Source organism: Lepus europaeus, chromosome 19 (genome assembly GCF_033115175.1).
Source record: "Lepus europaeus isolate LE1 chromosome 19, mLepTim1.pri, whole genome shotgun sequence".
NCBI lineage: Eukaryota > Metazoa > Chordata > Mammalia > Lagomorpha > Leporidae > Lepus > Lepus europaeus.
The window spans coordinates 91,248-111,231 of NC_084845.1; the positions used below are offsets into that span (position 1 = coordinate 91,248).

Genomic DNA, 19,984 nt, shown 5'->3' on the forward strand with positions numbered 1-19,984 from the left:
CATGTCTCTGGTCCAACACTTTTTTTAAAATTAATTTATTTGAGAGAAAGAGGAGAGGAGGAGAGACAGGGAAGAAGGGAGGCAAAGAGAGATCCCATCTGCTGGCTCGCTCCTGAAATGCCTACTATAGTCATGGCTTGAGATGGAGCTGGGAGCTGGGAACTCAGTCCAGGTCTCTCACCTGCTAACTCAACTGTTTGAGCCATCACTGCTACCTCTCAGGATATCAGCAGGAAGCTGGAATCAGGAACCAGAACCAGGAATTGAACCCAGGTACTCTAATTTAAGGGCATCTATGTGTATCTTTACTGCTAAGCCAAACACCCACCCTTTGTTCAACATTTTGGCCCAGAAAACTTAGGAACACTTTTAGCATCAGGGCTACTTCAGGATTAAGAGCAGAGTAGCTAGCCCAACCTGACTAGAGAGGCTGGCATAGGGTAAAGGAGAGGACAAGCCACAGGAGGATGGAGCCCAGGTTGGGTCCATTGACAAGTTCCGAGTATTGAGAAGGGCAGATCTGGACAGTGGAGGAGCTGAGTTGCCATCAGTGGCAAAAGCACAGGTGGGAAGTAGCTTGATGGAGGCAGGCTGGTGGGGAAATCGTACCCGGCACGGAGCTCAGCCTGAGGGCTCAGAAACAGCTCTGGAGCTTCTGTTCAAGGATGGGGAGAGTTCCATGTGACTCTGGGTCTACCCTTGTTCTCCTGACTCCCAGACTCCCCCAGAAGAGTCCTCTGTCGGGCAGGATAGGGAATCTGTCTGCATTTCACAACTCTGCAGACTGAATATACAAGAAAGGTGGAAGTGGCTCAGGGCCTGCAGGCTATTGGGCCTGGCTTGGAGGACCTGCCTTTGCAGGGTCTTGAGAAGCCGGGTCCTGCATACTTCCCTACCTTGCAGGAACTTCTGAGGCGCAAGGGGCAGATGATTAATTTGGTCCCAGTGGTGGGCAGGTGGGACAGCCATGTCTGTGCTGTATTTCCCTAGGAGGTGACGGGAGTGAAGCACCCGCTGGGCTGGACTCAGCTTTGGCAGGTCACTACATGTGGTCATGCCCACTCCGCCTCAGCAGCAGGTGGTACACAACCTTCTTTTGGCTTCCCCAGCCACCACTCCCCAGTAGCTTAGATCCACAAAGGCTCAGCTTCTAGCAGAGCTGCATGCTCCACCCAGGTCTCCTGGTCGCACCACATGCTGGCCATCAGATGCAGGTGCCCCAGTCCCTCATCAGGCCTCGTGAAGGGACCCAGGTTGAAGCTAAATCCCCAAACATCTGTAACAACACCCTGATGGTATATCTGCATACATTCATTTAATATTATCTGCATTGTATTAGAGTGTAACGGGCTACAGACTATTACTGTTCACAAAAATCTTTAACAACAGATATTTATCAGAGAGCCTCTGAATTCTTGTGAGAATCTGGACCAAACCCTGGAGTTGAGAGAGGAAGCTACAGATTTCCATGCTGCTGCAAGAAATTACAACTTACCTCCATTCCACGTTGTAAATGCTAGATTTTTGTCCAGTAAAACCATTAACTTCCCTGGAGGTGAGGCCCCAGGTTGGGATGGGGCTTGGTGTGCTGAAGGCCATAGGAAGCAAACTGGACCCTACTCCATTCTTCTGTTCCCTAATCTGGAAGCCTCGCGCGGGGGCATCTCAGAGGGGTATTACACAGGGTCTTAGGTAACAGCAAGTCCTCCTTGTTCAGCTCTGTCCATCTTCCAGTTTAGCTGGGAGAACAGGCGGGCACGTGGCCACCAAACCCAGCAGTAACGAGCAGCTTTCCCTTGTCTCCTCCGAGGTTACAATCAACACCTTGGATGTCAAGGTTCCTCGTAACACTGACTTTGGCAACAAGAGGTAGGATAAGGGCTTGTCCATCACAGACGCATGCATGAAAATGTGAATCAGCGCTACTGAAGCCGTCATTCTGGATTTGCCTTTCCAACGCTGAAGAGTCACACAGTCCCTTGAGGGCCTCCACCTCTTGAGTCTGTGGGGAGCCAGGCCAGGGTCTCATACCTGGCAGACTCAAGGAGGGACAAGGCTTCCAGATGCTGGGCCAGTCCACTTGGGCTCCTCCCCTCCCTTCTCTGTGCCTGTTTCCTCCTCTTTGAATTGGAGATACACAGCCACAGCAGCCACCTCACAGGGCTGTTAGGAGGAGATGCCCAGAAGTCAACAGGGGCTGCAGCAAACACGTTTTGGCCCTTAATAGGAGCCTGCCCAGCAGGGTGTCTGCCAATACGCTTGGTGGGCTCACATCTTTTTCTCAGAGGAGGAAGCCAAGGCTCAGAGCCCAGCTCCTTGCGCCAGGCTCACCCCTGACCTGCATTCCCCTGGGGCCTCCTGTCTCCTGGGCTGGCCCCCAGGGAGCCTTGGATGAACAGAGGCCCTAGAGGAATATCCCCAATTTCTTGCTCAGTGTTTGTGTGGAAGTGTCAGAAATTCCTCTGGGTTGCCCCCTCTCTGTACTGGCATTCCCCCTCCTTACCTTAGCATCCAGAGTCATAATATCCGAAGTGGCACCATCAGGCAGGGCTGCCTCTGTCGGCCTCCCATGGCTCCAACTAGTCTCCCCCTCCAAAGCCCCAGCAGCCAGGTGCATGGCCTTGATGTTGAATGACCTCTTTGGAGACAGAGGTGTGACCTGTGGCTAGAATGACAAGTCCTCTCACAGCGTGCAAAAGGAACCACACGGAGTCTCTCTCTCACCCCAGGCTCACGTGTGCAAGGCTTCTTTCCATGGTGGATTTGCAGAGCACATCTGCCATCTAGCCATGGAAGGGATTCACACAAGGCAGAGACCTGTGGTGCTGCGACCTCAGGTCTCAGCTGGCTTTGGAACGGCGGGTGGGCCCGAGGAGGGAGTGGCCTCAGCTTCTTTCCTGGATACACTGTCAGAGGATACCCCTGGAGGAGGCCTAGCCTGGGTGCGCAGGCTGCCCCTGGGCCGCCGCACGGCCTTCTCCCCCGTGTGGATCCTCTGGTGGTGGAAGAGGGCTGGGCGTTCGCGGAAGGCGCGGCCGCACTGCGTACACACAAAGGGCTTCTCCCCGGTGTGGATGCGCCGGTGGCTGAGCAGCACAGCGCCCTTGGCAAAGGCCTTGCCACAGTCTCCGCAGCGGAAGGGTCGCTCGCCAGTGTGCAGCAGCTGGTGCTGCGTCAGGTTGGAGCTGTGGCTGAAGGCCCGGCCGCACTGGCCACAGGAGAAGGGCTTCTCGCCGGTGTGCACACGCTGATGCTTGAAGAGTGACGAGCCCTGGCTGAAGGCAGCGCCGCAGAGTGCACACGCGTAGGGCTTCTCGCCTGTGTGCGTGCGCTCGTGCTGGATGAGGTGGGAGTTGCGGCAGAAGCGGCGGCCACACTGCGTGCAGGCATAGGGCCGTCCGCCTGCGTGGATCTTGCGGTGTTGGCTGAGGTTGGAGCCGTGGCTGAAGGCCTTGCCACACTCACTGCAGCGGAAGGACTTCTCGGCCGTGTGGATGCGCTGGTGCCGCACCAAGGAGGAGCTGTGCCGGAAGGCCTTGCCGCACGCTGTGCACGCGTAGGGCGTCTCGCCACTGTGGATGCGCTGATGCTGTGTCAGGTGGGACGTCTGGCTGAAGGCCTTGCCGCACTGGGCACATTCATATGGGCGCTCCCCGGTATGTGTACGCAGGTGCTTGAGCAGGTCTGAACTCTTCACGAACACTTTGCTGCACGCCCGGCATTCAAAAGGCTTGTCTCCAGGGAGGGCACCAGAGCCGGTATGGAGGGCCTCACCCAGCTCATTCCAGGCTGGGGGGTCCTGGCCACTTGGGAGCCTCTGAAGCTCGTGCCAAGCTGCACCCACCACTCTGTGTTCCCCTTTAGCGTGCACAACATCGAGGTCTGGAACACCAGGGAAGGGTCTCCCGGAGCCTTCCCGCGTGCATGACTTCTGCCGTTCGGAGGCCCTCGGCGGCTTCACTGGTGTGGTGCTGGCCGTGAGGGCCTTCGCCGTGGACGGGCTGCCTTCAGGAGCCCTCAGGGCTGAAGTCAGTCGCAGGCTGACGCTCCCTTCGCCACTGCCGGAGCCTAGCAGAAGCCTCTCCCAGTAGATCACGGACACGCCCGTGGGTTTCCTCTCCTGAGACAGGGGGGCACCTCGTCGTTCCTCCAGGCATTCTGCAGTGTGGCAGGCACCAGCAGTAGGGAGGACACTGGCAGAGATCCCAGAGGGGCTGTCCAGGAAGGCTGCTGGTGACGCTGCTTTTCCAGAAACATCTCTGCTCTCTGCTAGGCGCCGGGAACCTGAAGGCAGACAAACGGTGGTTGTCTGAGTGGGCAGACGAGGAGGGGCGGGAAGCTCCCAGAGACTGGGTATAGAAGGGGAGGGAGGAAAGCAGAGCCCTAGGCTGGTCCTGCTGGAGTGGGAAGCATCTGTCTTAACAAGTGTGGACAGGCTGGTGCTGTGGCACAGTAGGTTAATCCTCCACTTATGGTGCCGGCATCCTATATGGGCACCAATTCTAGTCCCGGCTGCTCCTTTTCCAATCCAGCTCTCTGCTGTGCCCCGGGAGTGCAGTGGAGGATGGCCCAGGTCCTTGGGCCCTGCACCCGCATAGGAGACCAAGAAGAAGCACCTGGATCCTGGCTTCAGATTGTCTCAGCTTCAGCTATTGCAGCTATTTGGGGAGTGAACCAATGGAAGGAAGACCTTTCTCTCTGTCTCTCCCTCTCACTGTCTGTAACTCTACCTCTCAAATAAATAAATAAAATCTATATATAAAAAAAAGAACAAGTATGGCATTTACTGTGTCGGGGACCCCCTGGTCAAGACACCAGCTCCGGGACACCTAGAATGTGCCGGTGAGGGACGCTGTGTCAGTCTCCCACACACACTCTGCCAACGGCACACTCCCAAGCCTGCTTTTGCTTCTTGTGCTGATTTCCATCTGTTTCACTTACGAATCCTGTTCACAAGATGCTCTGCCCCCAGCATCAACCCCACCAGTATTCTGGTCAAGGCTGTGGGTGTGGCCAGGGTGAGTGCTCACTGGCGTACTCACTGGAGTACATGAATGCAGGGGAGGAGGAATGACCCAACAAATGTGCCAGCTACACAGGCAGAGTCTGAGCAGGTCCTACACAGCCTAGAAGTGCCCTGTGTGAACCCAGCTCCTGTCTCCTTGAAGCTCTCCTTTAAAAAAAAAATTCTTGGAAAGTCAGAACTACAGAAAGAGAGCGAGAGAGACCTTCCATCTGCTGGTTCATTCCCCAGATGGCCTCAATAACAAGGGCTGGGCCAGGCCCAAGCCAGGAGCCAGGAGTTCCATCCTGGTCACCCATGTGGGTAGCAGGGGCCCAAGTACTCAGGCCATCTTCTGCTGCTTTTCCCTGGCCATTAGCAGGGAGCTGGATCAGAAATGGAGTAGCAGGGACACGAACTGACACCCATATAAGATGCCGACATCGCAGGCAACGACTTAACTCGCTGTGCCACAATGTTGGCCCCAGGAGTTCTCCTTTTAAGGGCAACCAAGTCTACCACCAGAAGCTCAGAATGGACCAGGGGAGAAGGGTGGGAGGCAGGAAAGGAGGCTATGTCTGGGTAGTCTGAATGGGGAAACACGCTTACCACCAGTCCCAAGTTCACCCCCACCCTGAGCCCCAACTCACTGAGGCTGGGCCTTCTGTGTCCGTTCCTGGCTGAGGTCACGTCCAGCCCACTGGGAACCCAGGGCTCCTCCCCACGCTGAAGCTGGACGACCACATGAGGTGGGGAAGCAGACAGCCCTGTGTGAGAAGGGAAGCAAAGGAGCTGTTTACCTCCCCAGACAGCAGGGGTCAGGGCTTCCTGACGAGATGATGCCATCTCTGCGTCAGGAGAACCCGAAGGTCCGATCACAGACGGGCTCACAGGCCCAGTCCACAGGCCCCAGGAGCAGCTGTAACCGCAGTGCGAAAAGGAGTGGGCAGAGCCCAGGCACAGAGACCACAGCCAGCCAGCAGAGCTAACGGGGAGTGGCTGAGCCAATCAGATTGCATACTTCCTGGCCCCAAGCCCTGCCTCAGAGGCCCCAGGCAGGTGAGTCTGCTTCTGGGCCCCTAGGGAGGTGAGAAGGCAGTCCTGGGGGCTCAGCCTGCACCAGCTATGCTTCCATGGCCTTACCCAGTGAGGCCACAAGTGCGAAATTCTCCAGCATCACATGACGATACAGGGCCCTCTGGACTGCATCCAGGAGCCCCCACTCCTCCTGGGAGAAGTACACGGCCACGTCCTCGAACGCCATCAGGCCCTACAACAGTGGGTAGGAGGAGACAGTCTGAGGTATGGCTCTGTGACCCAGGACCCAATTTTCCATCCCAACAGCCACCTCCTCTGATGCGTCTCAGATACCTACCCTCCTTCCTCAAGTTCTGCCCCAGGCCTGTCTTTACCTGACATGTCCCTCCCCTGTCTGGGCTCCTCCCCTCCCCCATCCCTGTTCAGGCCAGGGGTGCCTGCCTCCTCAGCCCCTGCAGTGCTCACTTCACCCAAGCAAGCTAAGCCCCAGGACCATCCAAGGGCAGCCCCAGCACAAGCAAGCACTCCACCCTTCTCAGATGCCCCTCCTGCACTTGCACCTGTGTGGTTCCCAGCTGTGGACACCCGAGGACATGCCCATCGCTGGGACCCTCCCCCCTGTGCCTGCCACACATTTCAAGGCTGGGCCTCCAGCCTGAAGATCTGGAAGATGCCCCAGGTGCCCCAGTGGAATGACCCCAAGGACCTGGTGGACACTCAGGAAGTTAATTCCCTCCTCTCCTCACAGTGGTGCCCGACTGCTTCTTTTCCTCAGCCTCCCTTGGCCTCACCTCCCTCAGCCCCTGCCAGACTCTCCCCTGCACAGCCTCAGGTCCCTCAGCCACCACTCTTCCTCATTCTCAAGCCAGAACTGCCCAAACTTGGCCAAGTCTTAAAGATCACCCCCTCCCCCGTCCAACTCCCAGGTCCCACTTTGGCCAAGGACAAGCAGGACCCTGCCCATTAGACATCTACACCTTGCGGTCCTTGGTGCTGCCACTCTGCAACACTGCAGAATCCTGATATTTCCCTGAAGGAAACCTGTTTTCCCTTCCAAATCTTGTTTGTCTACAGCAGCTCCATTCTACAGGTCGTTTCTTCAAACACAACCCTAGCTCACACCCCATTCCTGATACATCAGCAGATCTACCTGGAATTAAGTCACCTTTCCTGTTACTACTGCCCCATCTCGGCCAAGTGCCGCCACGGCTCAGCTGGACTGCGGCAGTAGCTCCTTCCTTCAGACCGACTCCTCCCTGCATGTCTGTACCCAGCAACCAGTTGGATGTTTTTAAAATCCCGAGTGTCGGCCGGCGCCGTGGCTCAACAGGCTAATCCTCCGCCTTGTGGCGCCGGCACACCGGGTTCTAGTCCTGGTCGGGGCACCGGATTCTGTCCCGGTTGCCCCTCTTCCAGGCCAGCTCTCTGCTGTGGCCAGGGAGTGCAGTGGAGGATGGCCCAAGTGCTTGGGCCCTGCACCCGCATGGGAGACCAGGAGAAGCACCTGGCTTCTGCCTTTGGATCAGCGCGGTGCGCCAACCGCGGCGGCCATTGGAGGGTGAACCAACGGCAAAGGAAGACCTTTCTCTCTGTCTCTCTCTCACTGTCCACTCTGACAAAAAAAAAAAAAAAAAAAAATCCCTAGTGACACTGGCGTAGAGGGTTAAGCCTCCTCATGCAGCGCCGGCATCCCATATGGGCGCTGGTTCGAGTCCCGGCTGTTCCACTTCTGATCCAGCTCACTGCTATGGCCCGGGACAGCAGTAGATGGCTGAAGTACTTGGGCCTCTGCAGCCACGTGGGAGACCTGGAAAAAGCTCCTGGTTCCTGGCTTCTGCCTGACCCCAGCTCTGGCCTTTGTGGCCAGCTGGGTTGTGAACCAGTGGATGGAAGACCCCTCTCTCTGCTTCTCCCTCTCTCTTTCACTCTGCCTTTTCAAATAAATAAATCTTAAAAAAAAAAAAAAAAAATCCCGAGTGCCCAATTTCTATTCGAAGCCTTCCACGGTTCAAATGCCCTCAGGATAAAGTTCCAACTCCCCGGACACTGATCAGATCCACACATCTCCGCGCCCTGAGCTCCACCTCAGGAATGCTCATCCCTCCCCCACTCCCGCACGTGCCGGACCTTCCCCTTGGCGTTAGCAGGGAGGGCCCCTCGTGCACATGAGGCAGGACACCGGAGTTTGGAGTGCCCAGGACAGCGAGAGGAAGGTCAAGTCGTCTGGGCCACGTCCTTCTCCCAGGAAGAGCTCGTTTCCGTGGAAGGAGACCTTCTACTCACCGGTAGGAGGTGGCTTAGCGCCGCCGCCGCCATCGGACCCTGCAGCCTGGGTGTGGCAGAGAGGCGGACGGCCCAGGGACGCCGGTCCCAGCCCAGTCAGTCGAATACTCAGGGAGCTGACCGCGGGCTGCAGCAGGGGCGCGGGGCGCGGCCCACCGCCCCACACGGTCACCCGTGCAACACCGAGGCCGAGGCTGGGGGGGAGAGGGAGGCATCAGCCCGCGGTCCCTACGCGTGCGCAGGCGCGGGCGCAAATAAGGCCCTCCGCCCAAACCTTCCTCACCCACCTCGCCTCGGGTCTCCAAAACCCCTTGGAAAACAGACCCCGGAGCCACGCGACCCTCTCCCAATCGCCCGTGCGGCTCGACGCCGGGCAGCAAAGTGACAGTCTCAGGCGCCGGAAGTCCAGTCGCCCCAAACTCCCATTGGCCCAATGCACGCTGCGGACGTACGCGCAGCGCCTTCTGGGTGATGTAGTTCCCTCCTGACTTCCCGAGCAGTAGGCGGCCCTCTTCCCAATCTCCATGGCAACGGCCGTCTTACGCACGGAGCTCTGGGAAATGTAGTCTCGCTGCCGTCCCCCAGGTGCGACTAAGGGTTCTGGAATCCACACCGGCCCTGAGGCTAGACGGTGAAGGCGCGAAAGCAGAAGCTGCGGAAGTTCCTGGAAGCCACACTAGCCGCGATCACAATAGAGAATACTTAATGGGAATGGTAGGAAATGAGGCAAAGGAGCTTTAGCACAGAACTCAATGCTCAAATCCTAGCTATGTGGCTTGGGGCGAGGGGTTTTTTGGTTTCTTTTAAAGATTTTATTTATTTATGTATTTATTTGAGAGGTAGCGTTAGACAGAGGGGCAGAGACAGAAAGGTCTTCCATCCGCTGGTCCATTCCCCAGATGGCCGCAGAGACGGGAGCTGAGCCGAACCGAATCCAGGAGCCAGGAGCTTCTTCCAGATCTCCCAGGCGGTTTCAGGGGCCTAAGGACTTGGGCCATCTTCTACTGCTTTCCCAGACCATAGCAGAGAGCTGGATCAGAAGTGGAGCAGCCGGGACTCGAACAGGTGCCCATATGGGATCCTGGCTCTGCAGGTGGCGGCCTCATCTGCTAAGCCAAGCGGCCCCTAGCAGCAAGATTTAAGGGGGCAGTGCGTCTGCAGAAAGCTGGGCACCCTTCCGGACCGATCTGAGAAGTGCGCAATGTACATTCAGAGCTGGGTTTGCAACGGTGTAGGATCCACTTCTTCCCCCCTCCCACCCTCTAATCCTGGACAAAGCTTTGCTGGGTATCAAATGGGTGAAATTCCTCCCAACAGAGAGGATTCTCCTGGAGTGCTTTCCTTGGTGAGAAGGCCGGGGCCAGCCACGTAAGTATTAGGGTACAGGCAGGACTTTGTAGTGTGGAAATACTGGTCTGCTTCCAATGTGTTCCTTTCCTCTGTCTTCTTGTTAGGTCGGAAGTCAGAAATGAGCTTGTGTGTGTGTGACAAAGGCCTAAGGCATTGACTTCCACTTCCATCACAAATGCCTTCCAGGTGCAGCCCAGCATCTGCACTTCAAACGTCCTTCTACCGGATAACCACCCTTCCTCTAACAGGGGGGCGGTACCAGCCAGGCTTCCCCCTTTCTGATAACTTCAGGGGGCACACTCAGAAAGGAATTTTTCTTATTTACATCCAAAAAGTCCTTTGTTCCAGGAGGAGCAGAGGCGGAAGGCAAGACCCATCCCCTTAAACCCTCCCCATCCCCCACCCCGCCTCAACCGACTGCGTGCCTAGCTCTTTGCCTCCATGCTGAGCCTGGCCAGGTGTAAGCCCACTCTCCCCGTCAGAGTGACTGGACACCCTCTCTCAGGTCCTGTCTGGAGAGGTGCCCATCCGTTCTTACAGATGTCCCTTCCCTAATAAACCTTGCTATTTTACTTTCCACTACTCTCTATCTCACACCTGAGTTCTGCAAGGTGTCCGGCGCGTAACAAATCTTCCCAGGCAGACGAATCAATTAATTCACAGGCTTTTATTGGGGTTCTGCTCCCGGGCGAGGTTCCCCGGTCCCAACAGAGCAACAGAGCGGGGGCCGGGGAAGTCGCAAGATTGGGAGGGCTCCTTTTATAGATTCAGGGCATAGTGGTTAAAGGTTTAGGCGGGTCTGATCCTCATTGCTTGACCTTTAGGCACCCGCAGGGACCTTGGCAAGGGCTTTTCTTCCCTGGAAGTACAGGTAGGGACTTTCCATTCCCGGAAGTGTAGGCCTTCCCTCCTGCAGATCTCAAAGCTACGAAATTCTTTCTTGCGCAAAGACAAGAACCCTTGCTTCTCCGGTAACATTCTTAGGCCCCCTTCACACACACAGGCTAATTTCTATTTCCCACCTAACACACCGACAGGAGCTAGGAACTCCAGATGGCAGGAATTCAACCACTTGGGCCATCATTTGCTTTCGCCCAGGGTACACATCAGCATGAAATTGGGCACTTCGATATGAGATGGGAATGTCCCAAATGACAGTTTAAACTGTTGTGCCACAATGCCTGCCCCAAACTCTTAATCTGGGGTGGGCATTTAGCCAATGAGTTAGGATGCTGTTTGAAGGGCCGGCGCTGTGGCATAGTGGGTAAAGCTGTCTTCTGTATGACTGGCAACCCATATGGGCGCCAGTTCAAGTCCCAGCTGCTCCACTTCTGATCCAGCTCTCTGCTGATGGCCTGAGAAAGCAGAAAATGGCTGAAGTACTGGACCCCTGCATCCACATGGGAGACCCGGAAGAAGCTCCTAGTTCCTGGCTTCAGATCAGCCCAGTTCCTGCCACTGCAGCCATTTGGGGAGTGAACCAGTGGATGGAAGATATCTTTATCTGTCTGTCTCTCTGTAACTCTGCTTTTTAAATGAATAAATCTTAAAAAAAAAAAAATGCTGGCATTTGATGTCTGAGTGTCTTGATTTCAAAAAGAAGAAAAAATACAAAAGAATTTTTAAAAGTGCCTTGGCTTCATACCCAGTTCCAGGGCCATTGGGAAATTGCCCAGCTTTCAGATGGTAGCAATGGATTTGTCTTCTAAATTATGTATTTTTAATAATTCTTTTAAATGTATTTACAAATTTATTTTTGTTTACCTTAGAGGCAGAAAGAGAGAGATTTAGAGCTCCTATCTGCTGATTGTTCCTCGCCACCACCACAGCTTGCCTGGACCGAGTAGGGGAAGTGCACCACCTGCCATTCAGCCTTCCCCAAATCTGGGGGACAATCAGGCGCGGTGTGGAGCCCAGTCGAAGCAGGGTCTCACTTTATTGTAAAAGGGAGGTATGTGTATAGCTGAGGTACAGAGCGGATGATCAGATGAGTGGATGCGGGCAAGGGGTGGGGTGATGTGATGCAAAAGGGTCTTAGCCACTCCTATTATACCACCTCAATGATCATTAGGCAAAAGCGCCCTGGGGCTGGGACGTTTGCTACCAGCGATTTGAAACTTTTTTTTTTCTTTTTTTCTTTTTTTGACAGGCAGAGTGGATAGTGAGAGAGAGAGATAGAGAGAAAGGTCTTCCTTTTTGCCATTGGTTCACCCTCCAATGGCCGCCGCGGTAGGTGCGCTGCTGCCGGCGCACCACGCTGATTCGATGGCAGGAGCCAGGAGCTTTTCCTGGTCTCCCATGGGGTGCAGGGCCCAAGCACTTGGGCCATCCTCCACTGCACTCCCTGGCCACAGCAGAGAGCTGGCCTGGAAGAGGGGCAACCAGGACAGGATCGGTGCCCCGACCGGGACTAGAACCCGGTGTGCCGGCGCCGCAAGGCGGAGGATTAGCCTATTGAGCCGCGGCGCCGGCCGGATTTGAAACTTAAAGACAGGTTTTCAAATTCCAGGCAGGCTCAGGAAGTTTCCTCTAGGCCTCTCCGGATTTAGCCTTCCTCATAGATTCTGTTGAAAGCTGGGAACGTAGTCCAAGTCTCCCACATGGGTGGCAGGAACCCAAGTACTCGAGCTGTCACCGTGGGCTCCCAGGGTCCACACCAGCAGGAAGCTGGTGGAGCGGATACTCAAACCCAGCATTCCGATGTGGCATGCAAGCATACCAGCTAGTGTGTCAACCACTAGGCCAAATGTCTAGCCCATATTTTTAGTAAATCCTGTGGGAAGTCTTGACTGTCTTGACCTCTGGCTGGTGCTAGATTCCCAGGATGCCCTGGTTGGAGACGGGGCTCCAGGGCTGAAAAGGTCCCGTCCTGAGGGCAACAGAAACCACAGGCTAGAAGGCTAGCTCCTTTCTGGGAAGGGCCCTTGGGCTGCAACACAGAGTAGATGAGAATGACTCCCTGACCTCCTGGTGAGAGGGGGTGTTCTCGGCACTACAGTGATCACAGATGCTTCTCCAGCTCTCAAAGTCCAGGACGAGTCAGTGCAAATGCAGGGAGATATGTGTGATTAGTTGGGACTGCACCAAACGAGCAGCCATGATGAGGCTTCCGCTGTCAGAGGGTGGCTTTCATGAGGGGTGATTATCCCAGTTCAAGTCCTGCCTCACTCTTGTCTCTGCCTCCTGGCTCACCTGCTGGGAGCGGCTTCCTCACTCACCACGACCAGCCTCCACAGATGCCAGTTTTAATGAAATGCCCTTTGACACCTAGGTGGAGGCCTCAATGTGTCCACGGCCCAGTTGACAGTGACAGTTGGGTTCTTGGACCCTCTAGCCAAGAACTGAGAAAGGCTCAGACACATAGCCAGAAAAGGCAGCAAAAGTTTATTGTGACAACTTAAGGTACATGCTTGAGAACAAGAGGAGCCAGCCACTGGCTGAGGAAGGGTCTGGGGCACCATTGTTGGGGCTGGGGTTTTAAAGAGGCTCCCCTCCTGAGGCATGAAGGGGTGTTGTCAGGAAACTGGCGTAGTTTTAGCCAGGTGGCCACATGGCCCAACCTCTTTGGTCAAGCTCCACTCCCATCCTAGTGGGATTTGATGCTCCTGCTTCCCTGCCCACCCTCGGGCAAAGTTTTAAAAGGGCCTGTTCCTGAACACATGCTCTCTTGGTTCTTGGCCCCTCTCCTGCTCTCGGCTCTTCTCTCCTGCTCACCCTCTCTAGCCTTCTCTCTTCTCTCACTCCCCTCTCTCTCTCCTCTCTCCTCTTTCCCTTTGCCACCCCTTCACTCTGGTCTGTTGGTTTTCCCCAATAAACCCTTTCCCTTACTCCAGTGTTCAGTGTGTTTTGCGACGGCGCACATTAATATATAACAGGTGTTGCCACAGAAACTCTCACCAGGAGGCTTGTTCTTTTTTGATGTGGCTTACCAAGAACTAAATTGTCCCTTTCTCAATCTCACTTGGGCCATTTGCCTTTGACCTTTGCTGTGTGGCTTCTGCGAAACATCTCTATGGAAACACAGAGGCTTCCCCACCCCCTCAGTTTGGCTGTTGTTCAAACCCATAGGTTGTTGTTGTTTTTATTTTTGGCAGGCAGAGTTAGACAGTGAGAGAGAAAGGTCTTCCGTTGGTTCTCCCCCAAAATGGCCGCTACTGCTGGCATGCTGCACCAATCTGAAGCCAGGAGCCAGGTGCTTCTGTTAGGTAGGAAGTCAGTTATGAGCTTATGTGTGTGTGACAGGCCTAAACAGAAGATATCTATATGCATCTGCATCTCAAAGTCATCCTAACAATGTTTCAGGGGAAGCCCAGATTTCGCATCCTGCCTGCCCTGCCCCCTTTTACCTGATAACCTGCCAGGTGGAGGCCCTCACCCCTCCTGCTTCCTGCCTGATAAATCTTCACAATCTCCCAGGTGCAGCCCAGTATCTGCATCTCAAACACCCTGCTCCCTTCCTCAGGTCTGATAACATTTGCATCCATAAAGTCCTTTGTTTCAGACCTTCAAGAGAAGTTTTTCTATTTACATCCAAAAAGCCCTTTGTTCCAAGAGGAGCAGAGGTGGGGAAGCAAGACCCATCTCCTTAAAACCCCCAGCCTCAACTGGACTGCGAGCTCAGCTCTCTGCATCTTTGCTGAGCTGCCCACCTGGCCTGGCCTGGCCTGGCCAGGTGTACTCTCCACTCACCCATGCAGCCCCCCCCTCCCCCAGTCTGAGGGACTGGGCACTCTCTCTCAGGTCCTGTCTGGAGAGGTGCCCATCCGTCCTTACAGATGTTCCTTCTTAATAAACCTTGCTATTTTGCCTCCCACTGCTCTCTGTCTCACGCCTGAATTCTTTCTTGCGGGAAGACAAGAACCCTGCAATTTCTCCAGTAACACTTCCTCCTGGTCTCCCATGCGGGTGCAGGACCCAAGCACTTGGGCCATCCTCCACTGCACTCCCGGGCCACAGCAGAGAGCTGGCCTGGAAGAGGGGCAACCAGGACAGGATCGGTGCCCCGACCGGGACTAGAACCCGGTGGGCCGGCGCCGCAAAGCGGAGGATTAGCCTAGTGAGCCGCCGCGCCGGCCCACCCATAGGTTTTAAGCAAGTGGTATTTTAACCAGCTTCTTAACCAGCTAATCATCAAACAAACCAGCAATTAAGGTTTTTAAGGTCTGGGAATTCTTTTCTGTCAGCTTCCCTAATGAACTCAGCTGTCTCCTGCCTTGGCTCTGTTGGTGTTTCACCCACATTTCTGCTCTCTGAGGTCCGCTGGGGAAGCCTGCCACACCATTTAGTTTGTTCTTTTGTTTATTTTGTGGTCTGTTTCTCTTTGCAGATATCTCACATCACTGGCCCCTCTACTATTTTGGAGTTTCCTCTGCAGCTCCACTCCCACAGCTGCATTACTACACAAGGCCCCACACAAGGGCTGGAGCCCTGTAGCACCATTCTGCCTGGCCTCCCAGGCTTTCCTTTGAAATCTCTGTGGAAGCTTCCCTGACCCCAGACTTTTGCATTCTACACGTCTGCGAAGTTGGTACCACATGGATAATGCCCAGAAGATCTGCCAGCAGCAGGCACTTGGCCTGGAGCTCCTCCGTGAAAGGACTCCACTTGGAAGATCTTTGAAATATGTCTGCACTTCTGTGCTTCTGAAGCAACAGTAACGGAAGGGTATGCCTAGAGGATCTTTGAAATGTCTTGTTACCAGGTTCTTGTCTTTGTGCAAGAAAGAATTCAGGTAGGAGACAGAGGGTAGTGGTAAGAAAGGTAGCACGTTCAACGAGGGGAAACACACCTGACAGACCAGGCGGGTGTCTCAGTAAAGCACTGAGTGCCCAGTGTGCGTTGAGACTGGTCGTGACAGAGCAGGTGGGCATCTCAGAAAAGGACCAAGAGCCCAGGCTGTATTCAGACTGGAGGTTGTTTTTTTTGTTTGTTTGTTTGTTTGTTTGTTTTTAAGATTTATTTTATTTATTTGAAAGAAAGATTTACAAAGAGAGGTAGAGACAGAGAGAGAGGTCTTCCAGCCGCTGCTTCACTCCCCAGATGGCCACAATGGCCCGAGCTGCGCCGATCTGAAGTCAGGAGCTAGGAGCTTCTTCTGTGTCTCCCACGCGGGTGCAGGGACCCAAGGACTTGGGCCATCTTCTGCTTTCCCAGGCCATAGCAGAGAGCTGGATTGGAAGTGAAGCAGTTGGGCCTCGAATCAGTGCCTACGTGGGATACCGATGCTTCAGGCCAGGGCGTTAACCTACTGCGCCACAGTGCCAGCCCCCAGACTGGAGTTTTTATGGAATGAGTATGGCTCCCGGATTTCTCCTCCCTACCTCCTTCTGAGAATTTGTGGGTGGGGGTTTTCTGGATGTGCTATTGCTAAAACTCCCCCTACGACTTTATCAGCACAGTTATTGGGCTTACTAGCCCTGTTCATGCAGGGCAGAGGGGATTCCCCTTTGCTGCCCCCATGGAAAGGGCTGGAACACATCTAACAGGGTGCTGGAACAGGAGCAACTTCTTTAGGTGTACTTGTTGGTCTGCTTGTAGGGCTTGTTTCCTCATTCCATTGCACGACAATTCAGTTTCTGAAAATTTCCCATCTTCTTACCATTCCCATTTTCTTTGGCCCCTTTTACACACATAGGCTAGTGTCTGTCTAGCTACCTAACACCTTCAGGATCTTTCCTCCATTTTCTTGCTCATTAACACATGGTTCCCTTTTGCCTAAACAAATCTCTTTAGCAGATAGTTCATGGCTTTTTTTTCCTGTCTAAAACATGCTGCTTTGTCTTCATTCCTTCTCTGGCAGAGTTGCAAATTTTCCAAATCTCTGCTCTGTTTCCTTTTGCTCCTGAGTCTCACTGTAAAACTTATTCAAAGCAGCCATTAACACCCCTGCTGCAGCCTGAACATTTTGCTGCTTTGAAATTTCTACCATCTTTAGGCCGGCATTGTGGTGGAGTGGGTTAAGCTGCCAGCATCCCGTATGGGACTGGTTCAAGTCCTGGCTGCTCCACTTTCAATCTAGCTCCCTGCTAGTGCGCCTAGGAAAGCAGCAGAAGATGGCCCAAGTGCTTGGGCTCCTGCACCCATGTGGGAGACCTGGATGAAGCTCTTGGCTCCTGGCCCACCCGGGGTCATTGCAGCCATTCGGGGTGTGAGTTAGTAGATAGAAGATTTCTCTCTCTTTCTCTCTCTCTCTCTTCTCCTTCTCTCCCTTCCTTCCTCCTTCTTTCCCTCCCTATCTCCCTCTCTCTGTCTCTGCCTTTCAAATAAATAAAAAATTAATCTTTAAAAAAAGAGAGAAACTTCTTCCATCAAACAACCCAGCCCAGCACCTTTAAGTACAAGCCCCCACAAACTCTCAGGAAGAGACAATGCAGCCAGATTTTCTGCCGCCATGTAACATGGGTGGCCATTAGTTTAGTTCCCAACAGGATTCTCACCAGCATGGTCTTTATCATCCACATTTCCACCAGCTCTAGCCTGATCCTCAAAATTCTTCCAACCTTTCTCAGTAAACCAATTCCAGAGACTCCTGCACATCTTCACGTATAATTGAACAGTGACACTGCCGCTTCTTGTACCCATTTTCTGTATTAGTCTGTTCTTCGTTACCTTAACTAAGACACTGAAAGGAGCTTCAATGTGAAAGGGGCTTCCTGGATGGGAAATGTTTCCCTCATCTTACAGTTTGGAGGCTACAATCAGGATCGGACAGCCCCATAACCCGGCATCTGTGGAGGCGCTTCATAGCGGGTGCAAGCACTGAACACACAGTGAGCCAGGAAGTGGCGAGAACAGTGAGCAGAACCTGAATAATCAACACTATCTTGAGAATCACCCTCCAAGGACATGCCTCTAGTCACACACAGACCTCTCAGGAGACCTACCTCGCAGATGTCATAATTAGATTAGCTCTCCACCCCTTAATTCATCAACCATTAACATTAAGACACCAGAGTTTAGGGGTCGGCGCTGTGGCACAGTGGGTTAATGCCCTGGCGTGAAGCACCGGCATCCCATATGGGCACCGGTTCGAGCCCCAGCAACTCCACTTCCAGTCCAGCTCTCTGCTATGGCCTGAGAAAGCAGTAGAAGATGGCCCAAGTCCTTGGACCCCTGCACCCATGTGGGAGACCCTGAAGAAGCTCCTGGCTCCTGACTTCAGATCGGCCCAGCTCCGCCTCGTTGCAGCCAACTGGAGAGTGAACCAACAGATGGAAAACCTCTCTCTCTCTCTGCCTCTCCTCTCTCTGTGTAACTCTGACTTTCAAATAAATAAATAAATCTTTAAAAAAAAAAAAAAGACATCAGAGTTTAAAAAATCTGCATGGATTTTGATGAGACGAGTCTTAATCAACCCATAATATCTTACATAGGCTCAGAAAGAAAGAAAAACATTGCCAAAGATGCCAGTTCCCTGTAATGCTTGGTCCCACTCACACCAAAAAGGACAACAAAGTGAGGGAGGCATTTAGTGCAGTGCCTTAAATCACCACTTGGGATACCGACATCTGAACTTAGAGAGCCTGGTTCTTTATATATATATTTGACAGGTAGAGTTATAGACAGTGAGAGAGAGACAGAGAGAAAGGTCTTCCTTCCATTGGTTCACCCCCAAATGGCCACTATGGCCAGTGCGCTGCACCAATCCGAAGCCAGGAGCCAGGTGCTTCCTCCTGGTCTCCCATGGGGTGCAGGGCCCAAGCACTTGGGCCATCCTCCACTGCCTTCCCAGGCCACAGCAGAGAGCTGGATTGGAAGAGGAGCAACTGAAACTAGAACCCGGCGCTCATATGGGATACCGGTGCCGCAGGCAGAGGATTAACCAAGTGAGCCACAGCGCCGGCCCCAGAGTGCCTGGTTCTGATGTGAGCATGAGCATATTAATTTTTATTCCAGGTCCTTGTAACACACAGAAATAAAAATTCTAAGTGGAGACATAGCAGCATACACAGGAAGGAACAGGATTTACTTAACAGGGAGAGAGAAAACATACATTTTATATATGAATGTGAGCTGCTGCACATGGAGAAATACCTGTGAGTAGGTCAGAGGATTGACCAATGGCAGGGGAGAGAGAAAACCTGAGTAACATCTCCAATTGTGGTGTGTGGTAAAAGAGAGAGTTCTTTCCCATATTCAGTTCATTTTATGAGGTGGGGGTGGTACCTTTATCTGCATGAAGCTGTTTGGGAAGTTTATGACACCTCCATAAACTTCATGTGGCACTGAATGTATCCTCATGGTTTCTCCCACTTCTTGGTCCTGGATGAAACACATCTTGGCATCTTGGGAAGATGGGCATCTTTGGCAGATAAAGATATAATATGTAAGGATTCCAGCTCACTCAGACCTATCAAGCTGCTGGCCTATCCATGAGTTCAAGTCCCAGCTGTTACACTTCTGACCCAGCTTCCTGCTAATGTGCTTCCGAGGAAGGTAGCAGATGATGACTTAAGTACTTGGGTCCCTGCCATCCACACTGAAGACCCAGATTCAGTTCTGGGCTCCTGACCTCGGCCTGGCCCAGCCTTAGCTATTGTGGGCATTTGGGAAATGATTCAGTAGGTAGAAGTTATTTAGTGTGAAAAGGCAGGCAACTAGTCAGGTGGCTGGAATTCTTACTAGCCTGCAATATAATGTTATCTCTATATATCATTCTAAAACACCCACCTTCCCAGGATGCACCAGTGCCTCATCTGGGACCAGGAAAGAGGAGATGCCATAATGACCACATGGATATTAAACTCCATGTGGGAGTGTCGTAAAAATTCCAGTTGGGGGCTGGCACAGTGGCATAGTGGGTAAAGCCACTGCCTGTGGCACCAGCATCCCATATGGGTGCCAGTTCAAGTCCCGGCTCCTCCACTTCCAATCCAGCTCCCTGCTAATGCACCTGGAAAAGCAGCAGAGAATGGCCCAGTACTCTGGCCTCTGCACCTGCATGGGAGACCCGTAAGAAGCTCCTGGCTCCTGGCTTCGGATTAGCTCAGCTCTAGCCATTGTGGCCATTTGGGGAGAAAACCAGCAGATGGAAGCTCGCTCTGTTTCTCTCTCTCTGTAACTCTGCCTTTCAAATAAATCTAAAAAAAAAAAAAAAAAAAATCCAAGACATCTTCATGCATACTAAGACACCCCCCCCCCCCAACACCTCATAAAAGAGGCTGAGAATGAGGGAGAGCTTTCTTTAAAAAATATTTATCTATTTATTTGAAAGTCAGAGTTACAGGAAAAGAGACAGAGATATCTTCCTCCTGCTGGTTCACTCCTCAATGGCTGCAACAGCAGGAATGGGCCAGGCCAAAGCCAGGAGCC

The 19,984-nt window shown here is 53.4% G+C and overlaps 1 protein-coding gene across 4 annotated transcripts in view; it reads right to left on the reverse strand.

Moving 5' to 3' along the window:
- ZNF324 (zinc finger protein 324) overlaps positions 1 to 19,984 on the reverse strand; it is a 45,142-nt gene continuing 25,158 nt past the window's right edge. The window contains exons 1-5 of one of the 4 annotated variants that reach the window (XM_062177461.1): positions 8,611 to 8,709; positions 8,324 to 8,517; positions 6,146 to 6,272; positions 5,653 to 5,769; positions 5 to 4,284 (exon numbers count right to left, since the gene is read on the reverse strand). In XM_062177461.1, the coding sequence (XP_062033445.1) occupies positions 2,834 to 4,284; positions 5,653 to 5,769; positions 6,146 to 6,272; positions 8,324 to 8,356 (1,728 nt within the window). In that variant the 5' untranslated portion in view covers positions 8,357 to 8,517; positions 8,611 to 8,709 and the 3' untranslated portion in view covers positions 5 to 2,833. Of the gene's footprint in view, positions 4,285 to 5,652; positions 5,770 to 6,145; positions 6,273 to 8,323; positions 8,719 to 19,984 lie in introns of those variants that run through there. The other 3 variants (XM_062177462.1, XM_062177464.1, XM_062177463.1) reach the window with 3 other exon arrangements.